Source organism: Rhipicephalus sanguineus, chromosome 2 (assembly GCF_013339695.2).
Source record: "Rhipicephalus sanguineus isolate Rsan-2018 chromosome 2, BIME_Rsan_1.4, whole genome shotgun sequence".
In the NCBI taxonomy this organism is placed as follows: Eukaryota; Metazoa; Arthropoda; class Arachnida; order Ixodida; family Ixodidae; genus Rhipicephalus; species Rhipicephalus sanguineus.
In genome coordinates, this window is record NC_051177.1 from 179,113,493 (window position 1) to 179,124,984 (window position 11,492).

The window sequence follows — 11,492 nt, forward strand, 5'->3', positions numbered from 1 at the left end:
ACACACACACACGCGCGCGCGCGCGCGCACGCACGCAGGAATTGTTAGCACATACAGCTGGCCAATAGTAAGGATCCCTTGAACGAGAGGCTTTGTGAGTTGCCCTAGGGTTTATGCTGTTACATCTACGTAGTACATCTATTGCAGTTAAGCCCCATTTTTGTGTATTTACACAACATAGTTTCCTTCATTAAAACCCTTATACCTATATCTTAAAGTTACATATATTACCATCTTTTTTTAGTAATTAACAATAGCACGACCTTCAAACTTCAGTGCTTAGGAAAAGCCCGCGTTTCCCTCTTGCTCCGTAGGCAAGACAATGCAGGAAGCCCGCAACCACTCGGCGAGTTTAGGCGAAACGGGAGTGTTTCGCCACGACGACGGCTGCTAAAATATTCTCCTTGTGGCAAGTATAGGGGGGGGGGGTGCGTTGTGTAAGGATTATGTGTATACCGCCGCACGACAAATAGCGATGGCAACGCGTCCAACAAGTTCACAGCATATGGCCATAAGGTTACAGCACTCGGAGCTGCCACCTTTCAGGCGTGTCGTATTCGCCGCTTTGTCGTGTATATCACCTGCGTTTGTGGGTGGCATCGGTAAGCAATGCTTGGTGTGCTTAGGGGCTCTTGCGCAAACTTATTCCCACGGTGGTGACTACAGGAGATGAAACGCTGTGAGTGCCGTGAACTCTGTTGGAGAAGTTAATTGCTCTGGCCCATTACATTAGAAAAGCACTAACAACGACAACACGACGCAGCAACTGTGCCCGTTGTATTCGCTCCCCTTTCTTTTTTATTTACCCCACGTTTACACTGTGTGCTGCGATCAATCACGCAGAATCTATACAGCAAACTCCTGTTGACGCGAAAGTCTTGACGTGAGCTCCTGGTCGTTGGCAAGCTAATCAACGCTATATACAGTACGCGCGCGCTTCCCTCTCGCATCCCTGTACACGCCCCGCTTGCTGTATATTACGCTATCCAATTGACAGTTTGACGCACTTGTTGCCGTTATCGTTTGAATATACGCAACAGCGGTAGTTCTTTGCGTTTGCTTTGTTAGTGACACGTGACTAATAAAAGTTGCTTCGGAAGGCGAAAGACCCGTTGATATCAAGACCAGTGCGCACTTAGGCCCATAGCAGCAACGACGAAAAGAGAGAGAAAAGAGAAAAAACAAAGATACACAAGAATGGCAGGTTGGGGTGCTGATACGCTAATGACTCCATTACCAAGCGACAACAAGGTGCGGCTTTTCGTCGGATTGCGCGTCGCCGTGCGGGCGAGGGGGAAAGCGCGGTTGCTGCGAAAGGCAACAGCGCCAGGGGGCTCTGGTGGTGGCACTTGGCGGCGGCCTCTGCGCCGCTAGACGAGCCTGGTTCCCTGCTAACGGCTTCATTATTTTCCCAGTATGAGTCAAGGGCGGCGGTCAAAGAAGAAACAAAAAATATGAAGGAAGGAAGGCGCCCCTCGTGCGTACGACGCCTTCCTCAAGGTCCCCGTTGGCTTCTGCTATAGATGCATTAGATGCAACATTGTTCGCGAGAAGTCCTGCGCTGCCTGCGCACAGCTTCCGGCTCACGTGGTCATGCTTCGCCACGTCATTCGCCAATTTCGCCGCACAGAATGCAAGAGCGGCTTTGGGGCCTTCGTACCCTGTCGTTGTTGTCTGTGAGATATCAACTTCCGTTTACATGCAGCCTACGAAGTTGGGCTCGTGCAAACGCTAGCTTGTCGATACGAGCGATCTTGTACACATCCGCCATTTCACCTTCAAGATGGAGGCTGACTCGCCTGACACGCTCGGAAAGAGGCATGTAAACGCGGTGGGATCGCTCTGTGGCGGCGAGAAGTCTTGCTCATATTGTAAGAAAGAAACTTAGCGCAATTTATAATTTCCACAAAGCACTCACAGAATCACACGCGCACACACTCAAGACACACACACCACACACAGCGTGTGTCTTGAGTGTGTGCGTGTGTGATTCTGTGAGTGCTTTGTGGAAATTATAAATTGCGCTGAGTTTCTTCCTTACAATATGACGAGTTACCAACTAGCCCAACAACAAGTTTTAATAAGTCTTGCTCGACCACCTATATAAAATCGAGTTTATGTAGTAAAGGCTCATACTTGAGCAAACTTGAACCTGACACGGCTCCGGCGAAGCGGAACCATATATGGCTCTGCGCTGTTGCGGTCTCCGAACATGGACAACCCATGCGAAAGCTTTCTTTTACAGGGCAACTGCCGTGCGTTTTCGCGTTATCGGCGTAAAGAGAACGGTTGGCACACGGGAGCGTGAAAGAGAGCGATCGCGGAGCGCAGTGCAGAATGCGTGATGGCGATGGCGAAGAGAGCACGAGGAGGAGAGTGTAGCGATCGAGGAAACGAAGCGGAGCATGAGTGGAGGTGAAGGTGGCTTTCGCCTTCGAGTCGTCTTAGGCGAATGCTCAAGGGACCGTTTGTTCAGCATCTTGAAGCTGCGATGCTTCTCCATCCTCCACTGGTGGCTTAGCAGAAATAGAGAAGTCCAGCCTGTATCAACACGACGACATCTATGAACAAGGTAAACTGTCATGTTCTCCAGGCAGCGGTAATGCGACAGTCGGCGGCACTCTGCGACCTCGGGCCACGTGTTGTTGAACTGCACATAACGAAGAGCGCTGCCGTGATGGAGAGGACTGCGTCATTTTGACGCGCGCTTGGGCTAAGCATCCCCGCACTCAAGCGTTCGCGCGATTTGACAGCTGAATCTTGAGCGTCTGAGTGAAAAGCTGAGAACCATAAGCAGTCGCGTGGTATATACTGTCAGCTGTCGAGCACACGTCGATCAGGTTCGTTCCAGGAGTAGAAGGCCAGCGTTCCATACAGCTTTGAGATTTTGAAGGCGTACTGGCTTGGGATATCGCGACAGTATTTATTTGACGCGCGTTGGTCATATGGACTTCATCAACGGGTTACGTATGGTCGGGCTGCGCGCCGTGGGTCCTCAAGAATGGTATGTGGCGGGCGGTCATTTCTTTGGAAGTATTTATGAGGACGTTGTTTCGGTAACGCTCCCGAATAGTGTGACCTCTTATTCTTTTTGTTTTTGTGTTTCGTTCTTGCGGTGAGGGTACGAGCCGCGGGTGACGCACAGGAAACTGAGAGTTGATTGAGCGTTGCTTTTGTTGCTTTGCAGTCAGAAAGTGAATGATAGCTTTTCTAATTATTACTGAAGAGGTTTGCTTGGCGGTACGCTTATAGCGTGCTATCGAGATGAATACAGGACGAAAGAGATAAGAGATAAGAATCTTTAATGAAATTCCCCGAGAGGTTAGCCTGGTTTGTCACCTGGCTTGCTACTCCAGGTGTCGGGTGACGGCTATGATACATACAATGATCCCATATACACACAAATTGTACGTACAGTCACAAACGCACATATATACACAAAATAGTAATTCACAAACTTTAGTTAAGTTGAGTATTTCTCAAGAACACCAACAGCGCTTTTGTGTTGCGCATCGCACATCCGCTGTCTTGCCACGGGCCAAGAAGTTGCCGCAGCTGCAAGCTCGGGCCGCACTGCAAATGAAGTGCTGCCTTCAGAATCTGTCGTTCGGCGTCGTAACGGGACCAGTCGCAGAGTACGTGCTTTAAGTCTTCCCGAGTATTACGTGTCGTGCACGTGGGTGAGTCCGACTGCCTGACCTTGTGCTTGAAGTATTTCGTATAAGCGACGTCGAGTCTCAGCCGGTGAATGCACGTTTCATCTTGCCTGGTTAGTATTAAGTGATATGCACAGTGCGGGACAGATGCAGAACTCACCGTAAGAATGAATCGTTTGCAGATCTAACCTTTGGAAACACGAGCTACAGCAAGAAGTTCGTTCTAGGTGCTCTGATGTAAAGTGAGACAAAAATGAGTGAGGGAATCAAAAGTAGAGAGACAGACGAAAATCGCGTACAATATATTCTTTCGCGTTATTTAGTCTCTCAGTCTGTCTGCTTCTGACAGTTGTGCGGGCCTTAAGTGTTGCCCATCTCTTAAAGCGGCCGTGCATCGAGCAGCTGATACCATTTTCTATCGGCCTAAATTTTATACCTTTTAGGGGGCCAATCCAGCAGCTGATCATCGAGAGATTGGTTCGTTGGTTTAGGTGTATCCTATGTTTAGCCTGCTAATAAGGGGTAACACTCGCTCCACCCATGCATTTTTCTCGCTGTTCATGAATCTTGTAGCAAATGTCTAAATGTTCAGTGCCGCGTACATATTCGTTTATACGGTGCACGCGAGACCTCCTTGCGAATATAAGCTCTTTGAGGAACGCGTGTCTCGCCTTACTGAGTATGTGTCGCATCGTGCTGTACAACTACTACACCCAGGCATGTCATTGCCGCTCTTCTAGACTCATCAGTGTGCCTATACACGCAATGATGTGGTTTGTTCCGCGGACCCATGGTTTGTTTCTGCCCACGATGTTTCAAAGAGCCATTGCTAGGCCAGAGGCTTGCGGCGCTGTTCGCCAAGCACGTGTAAGTTGGATAAGCAGAAACGCTATTCATTTGCAGTGTACTGTCATTTGGTAGGTAGAACATTCACTTAAGAAGCAATAACAAGGCCATAAACCTCGACCCTTTTAACGCAATAGCTTTAAAAAGCTCGTTTCGCGGAAATTCCGGAGTCGGTGGCGGCATCGTTGGCTGTGATGCGAAAAATCGGCGTTGTCCGTCTGCGAAAATTCGTGATAGACGCAAAAATAAATAATAAAATAATCTTCAGTCCAATGAGACCGAACCCAGGCCTTCCAGGTTTGTCCAGTATTCTGCTTTTACAAGGTGTGTGTGTGTGTGTGCGTGCGTGCGTGCATGGGTGCGTGTGTGTGTGCGTGCGTTTATAAACGCACGCACACACATAGCGTTTATAAACGAATCGCTCCACGTCAGGGAGATATACCCGTCCAGAGTTGCCAGGAGCATTGAGTCGTCAGCAATACTCCTGGCTTTACTAACGAATGTGTGCGTCGAAGCGTAGTTAGTGTCATTTCCAGTCGGCAGCTGACTCACTGCTTCGTGGGTGCGGCGAGTATGGCAGGCGACACCGATACACTGATGTGTAGGGTTTCTTGCCGATTAGGAAGAGAAGCATTTGCACGACCACTCCCTGCGCTATGATTACCGGACAATGATGTCGCACGGGCCTGCCAGGTCTGTCCTTTGTTTACCCGCTTTTCGCAGGAAAAAACTGGAAGGAGACAGAACAAAATGGTGTCAGCAAATACCAAACAACGCGACGCCTCTCTTCGCACTTTCGTATTATGTCACGATATACGAACTCAATAACAGTGCATTCTTGCTGTCCGCACACACGAAAACTTAGTTCGTATCTTTTGCCCGGTGTTCGCAGGTGAAGGTGTGGTTCCAGAACCGGCGGACCAAGCACAAGCGCCAGAAGCAGGAGGAGGAGCACTCGACGTCCCACGGGGGCTCGGACTGCAAGGCGTCCTCATCGCCTAGACCGCCGGCCGCGCTTTCCCCCGACATTCAGATGGACGACTCGAGCTCCGACTCGACGCAGCCTGACCCATTGTCGTGACGCCAGCAGCTATCGCCCGTGACGCAGGAGCCCGCGCAGATACCGCGCGGACTCTGCGCCCCTTGCGGACCGTACGCCGCTGGGCCGGCCGCCGCTTTGTGGACGCTGGGTGGGGGGCTGGCGCCGCCGCGAATGTGAACTCTACCCTTATTGACGATGTGTGTGTGTTTGTTTCGGTGTCGACGACGCAGTTCCATGCTTCACCACCATGTACTACATGCTCGGGAACCATGTCCATGACCTCTCCTGCATCAGACCTCGGTGGACAGCCTGACCGCTGTGCTTACACGAGGATGGAATTCCTTTTCTGTACGGTTCATATGGCGAGTGAAAATAGTTTAACCTTATCAGGCAGCCATTTGGGCGCGCGCCCGTTGGCACCTTGTGAGCGCTGATGGTGACTGTGACCGCTCATTGGCGCGGGATCAGAAGCCGTGTTTTGACCACCGAAAGGTTGCCCGCGCATTTAACCGTTAAAAGGAAATAATCATAACGCCAAAGATGCTTGGCATACTCCGTACGGGTCCTGTGCTCCGATATGGCATTATGATTGAAACGGGCGTCACTTGCGTGGTTCCCGAGCGTAATTAACGAACTTGTCGGCCTCTATCGCAGGGTATACTGTGTGCGCTGTGTCGGTACTTCGTGCGGTCGCGCTTAGGCGGAGCTGCAGACGGAGCAGACACGGCGTGTGACGATGTCGGCGTGCCGTTACGCGCCTTACACGCTTTCTGCACTGTGTTCAACTTATTTGTAATTCGCCAGGCCCCTCGCCGTACTGCGCTTATAGGCGTCCACGAAATCCGGCTGCTCCTGGTGTTTCCTTACAATATTAGTTTCGAGTGAAGCCGCTGCTGTGGTGTTTTTACATGCTCTAGGTTTGACATTAATCCAGCTCCAGAAACTACAACGACAAAGAGTGCTCGCAGCAGTCTCATTCACGCCTGGTTCCAGTCTTTCATTGCGCGCACCGAATCATATGCTCTCGAAGGCACGCGACACTCGAAGCTTCAAGGTTGGTCGCCTGCTTGCTGGCTTCCCTGCAAGGGCAAGTATCATCCGCAAGCTGTTGCGTTTGTGATTTCGCTTATTTAACTTGTGATGATTCATTTCATACATCGACGCTTATTATTAGGAGTACTGAGTAAAGCTAAGGCATAGAGCATAAAGCATGACTTTCAGCGTAATACACCACATGAAAGCAGAAATCTGGGCCCTGTTAATTCATATATATTCACGTTGATTACTCGGTTAATTTTCGCCACGAAGGGTAGCTTGCAATCACGTTGCGCTCCGTATACTGCAGCGCCGTGAGAACCGCACTTGACAACAACCGCACAGGGACGGGTGAACACCCCTTCTTGATGAACAAGGAGGGTCTAACAAAGTCGTGTTGAGGACATTGCTCGAATCGCCGCCCCTTCGCCGTCCGCGGCATGCATAGCGTCGAACGCGCCATCGAAAGATAGAGCGACGACAAATCGTTCTCCGTACAGACTGTGTATGTGCCACGATGTTTCAAGTTCGTGCCAAGGAGTATCGCGACGGACTGACCTCGCACTGGGAGCGCCGATCATCCTTCGACAGACTCGTTCCGTGTGTGTTGCCTCCACTTGTCAACGGTGCGGCGTCAGCGCAGGCGACGAAGACGCGAACTTGCTGGGACTGAGCGTGTTGGTAGGAAGAAGCAAAGGACAACGCTGACTCTCGATGTGCCCGACGGGCCGAAGTATGTGTGTGTCTTCACCTGGTGTGTGTATGTGTGTGTGTGTGTGTGCGTGTACGTGCGAGTGGCGTCCATCGCCGGTGGTATACATTCATGTTCGTTGGAAAGCCGTGTGTACAGAACCGAGTTCCTTTTCTCCCTGTATGACGTCATTCTTATTATTTTTCCTCCTCACTTCTTCCCCCGTTTTCTTTGTTCTTGAACACCGCTAGCTCGACCCACTGTTCACGCCCATGATTGCATTTTGTCTGAATGTACGGAGACACTCATCAGCAGAACTCGAAGGTCGAGCGTTGCCTCTGAAACCAAAGAAGCCTTTCCTTTTCCTGATTTTCAGAGGCGGAACTGAAAGGGACACTAAAGTGACACATTAAATCAGTTTATTACTCTTTCACAACTCTATTGTCATTGAGTTCGCCATAGTAGGTCAATGTAGGAGAGCAAATGAGGCTCAAAGTTTCGTGCTTGAATTTCGCGCCGAAACTTCTGTACGCAAATGTCAGTTTAACGTCACGAATTTCCAAATCTTTTTGAGCATTTTGGCCGCATCGGTTGAATCAAGTTTTCTGAAACTTGCTATGTTAGGACTTCGTGCCCCTTAGATCAATTTTAGCGACAAAAGATTACGCAGGCCTACGTAGACGCCATCAAAATCTTACGACATCAGGGAGAGCTGGTGCGGGAATGCGGCGTCACCGCCTGTGTGTTACTTTTGCGCGCTTTCTCGCATACCAAGCGTACTGTTTCGTATTGCGAAATTGTAATTTACTAATACGCGAAAGGAAGCTTTTACTTCAGTGTCCCTTGAAACTTTTTCAGCATCAGACGGCAATGCGCCTTCTTATGACCTCGGTGCGGTCGAGCGATGCGACCGGTTTTGTGCAGCGTGACGATCTTTTAGCGTTAAAGTGAAATTTCTCGAGCGAAACGAAAAATGGAAAAGGCGCGAGCTGTATTAGCTCAGTTTCCAACCTCGAAATTCTGGCGATTTGAGGTCTCCGGTAATAAGGCCGCCTATCCCCTGTTTTGATTCATAAGGAGTGTTTCGCTCAACGTCATTCATTGTTTGCACTATAGTTTTGCGCGGGCTGTCATAGGTGAATTAGCGCCTTACTTTGCAGCTCGGCAGACTGCGCTGAATTGCGAGAATCGGCTTGGGTATGAGCAGAGGCTTGCAAAGCTCCATCAAATGTCGCGAGTGTTCACCGGTTGCGCGACTTTTTGGATTGCCTGATTCGAGGCTCCTCGGTGTAGATTCTATAAAAGCAATGCAGCTTTCAAAAATGCCCGGTTTTATGTTGTTTGGCGGTATATAGCTGCGGCGGATATTTATCAATCAATGAATAATTACCGAAGGAATGTTCCTTGGTGAAACTCAATGGGCTGTTATGGCAACAGCTTCGATTGACGAAGTGCGCCGTTGCTTCGCAGCCTTTCTGATACACGAGTGCTGTTCAGATGATCTTCATGAACTCTCGCCGCAACTTTGCCCAGATTTGTTCGTTTCATGTGTCTGACACATGTAACGAGGAAGGAAATGCCCTGCCGAGTGAAAAAACGGTTCGTAAGAACGCCCGCGAGATTTGTACATATACGAGACATTGTTTTAAAAATGCGCGCGCTTTGCTTTTTTTTCCCCTCTGTATTGTTTCGAGTGTAAATACGTCGATGTAATTTATAACATGCGAAAAAGGGATTCTCATTAAAGAAGAAATATGCATCAAGTGAAACCCACTTGTTTGTCTGAACTTCTTGCGATATTTGGTTCTTGCTCACAGCGCACTGCACGGACGTAAAGCGTGCGTACAGTGCACAGTGCAGGCCAATTAGTGTGCATGAAGCATTTTTTTTCTAGCGACTGTATTTTGCACATGTACAGAAACGCGGGTCTCTTTCGAAGCTGCTATGTATCTAAAACGTGTACAACGCTGACACCTCTACTTTTCTTGTGGTCAGCTGTTTGTTAGCTCATACACAGCCTCTGTTGGCGGAAACGAAGGCATCGACATCATGAAAGAGTTGGTGCGTCATGCCTGCATTTTATGCCTCCCGTGTAACTGCCGGCACTCTTCAATGGCGTCAAGTCGCTCGCCTTCCCGTACAGAGTCTTCAAATATAGGCAACTATACTCTACGCCGACACTATAGAGGCGAATGAGCAGAGAACAGCTTCGGGTGTGGCGGTCACGGAGACTCAGATTCTCTTGACAAATACTATGCCCTGCTCTCTCTGCAGCCAAGGAACGAAGGTATTGTTTCAGACAAGAGAGAGAGCGGCAATTTGTGCGAAAATGTAATCCGGGTTGTAGTGTGCACGTACTTCACAGGAGTACGGCCACTAGCGTGGGTTCGGACTTAGCGAGCCACCGGGCCGCGTCTGCCGTCGCCTCGCGTGAACTAGCGCACCGCTGCACATGCACGTTCGAGCGCAAACAAGGCGCCGAGCGTAACGCGGCAAGTACACAGTACTGCTCTCGAAATCCGCAACACTTTATTGCCTGCGGCAACACCACAAAACGAAGTACAACGCCTGCTGCCAAAGGCGGCGGGAGAAGCAAAACAGGCTTAACCACGCCACGGGCGAAAGTACAACACAAAGGGTGCCGCTAGCACGTCTCCGCGGGCAAAAGGGCTCACGGCGACACGCCGCTGAGAGAAACGTTCCCTCGCCACTATGCTGCGTGCTCTCACGATCAGCGACCAAAACAGGGCCCAATCGCTCGAACAAGGGCAAACTCCGCTCGCGTTGGCTTCGATAGGTACGGTTTCGGCGTAGTAGGACCACGCACGAATGCACCGCACCGCTCTTCGGCCTAGCGTTCGGAAAGGACAACGTAAGGTAAGCGCTCGCCGCTGGCGCAAGGCACCGTTAGCGAAGTCCGTCCGAGCGAGCCCAAACAAAGGAGCCGACGGACGGGAAAGAAAATACGTGCTTACCCTACGAGGTCCAGAGAGAGTCTGACTCCCCCGCCGCGCGCAACGTCTCGCGAGACGCGAGCACGCGAGACTCGAACGTGGCGCCACCGTCGCGATCCGTCGCCGGGGTGAGGGGGTTAACGTCACCCCCGCTCGCCCAGCGCCGTAGGACGGCGGAGGAGGGGAGTGACATGATCGGACATGAGGATGGCAGAAATAGGCGAAAAACCCGCGCAATGGCGACGGGCAAGCCTCAATCCCCACAACCCCCTCTCCTAAATTTGCCCTTTACCGGTCTGCAAAGGTAGCCGGCGGTCACCCATGCAGTTAAAATAACACTGCTATGAGCAACCACTAGCCTCAGTCCAGCCCTGAAGCTGCCGTTAAAAAAAAAGAGAATACATTATAATGCGAGAAAAATCACTAACAAAGACAATACGCTTGAAACTCATAATACAATAAAATGGCGCTGCGGAATGAAGCTAAAGAAAATTAAGGCAAGTGTTCGTGATGCTTGCGCGAAGGAGCGTCCACAGTGCGCAGGGGAGGCGGTGGCAGGAGGCTTCGTTGAAGTCCTCACACCGGGAACTGGCTCACCGATGGCGCGTCGCTCTTGACGACGATTGGCGCGAGAGTCCGACGAACGCCGCTTCGGTGGTGGTGCGAAGGTCCCGAATTTTCGGCTGGAATGACGGGAGACCTCGCTGGGACAGCCGGCCCTTTTTTTGGAATCAATAAGGCCGACCCGAACTGGGTGCGAGGCATCCTGTAGTCGGCAAAGCGCAGGCATACCTGCTATGTCAGCGGGCCTAGCGCAGGAGCCATGATGGAGAGTGCAGCCAGGCTTCTCGACGACGGCTGAGAGCAGGGCACCGCTGGTCTGTCCGGCGTCAGCGGGTCATTGACCCGAGTGTCCACGTAGATGAGGTGAATTCACCACGCGCACTCTTTCTAGGCCAGCACCAATGCACCACGCACGTACGCACGCACAAAACACACGTCACCGCACATAGCAGCGCTTTCACCAAGCGCGGCCCTAGTTCGCCGTCCAAGGCCACTGCGCCTCACTTTTCGAGGTGTCATGTCGCCAACCGCGCGCGCTCGCGTAGGAAGGCGCAAAGCGTCCTTCGTTCCTCTCCCCCCGAAAGCACCAGTATTCACGAATGCTTCCGCAGGCACAAGAAATAAAACACGGAAAAAAAGTAAAGAGAACAAAATGACAGTCAATATTCGGCAAAACGCAACCGAAAAAAAACGTATTAAATACA

At 50.9% G+C, this 11,492-nt stretch overlaps 1 protein-coding gene across 1 annotated transcript in view; it reads left to right on the forward strand.

Moving 5' to 3' along the window:
• LOC125757404 (ventral anterior homeobox 2b-like) overlaps positions 1-5,583 on the forward strand; it is a 31,068-nt gene extending 25,485 nt beyond the window's left edge. Inside the window, exon 3 of the mRNA XM_049412987.1 lies at positions 5,395-5,583. Coding sequence (XP_049268944.1) covers positions 5,395-5,583 — 189 coding nt within the window. The remainder of the gene's footprint in view (positions 1-5,394) is intronic.
• Positions 5,584-11,492: the final 5,909 nt, after the last annotated feature.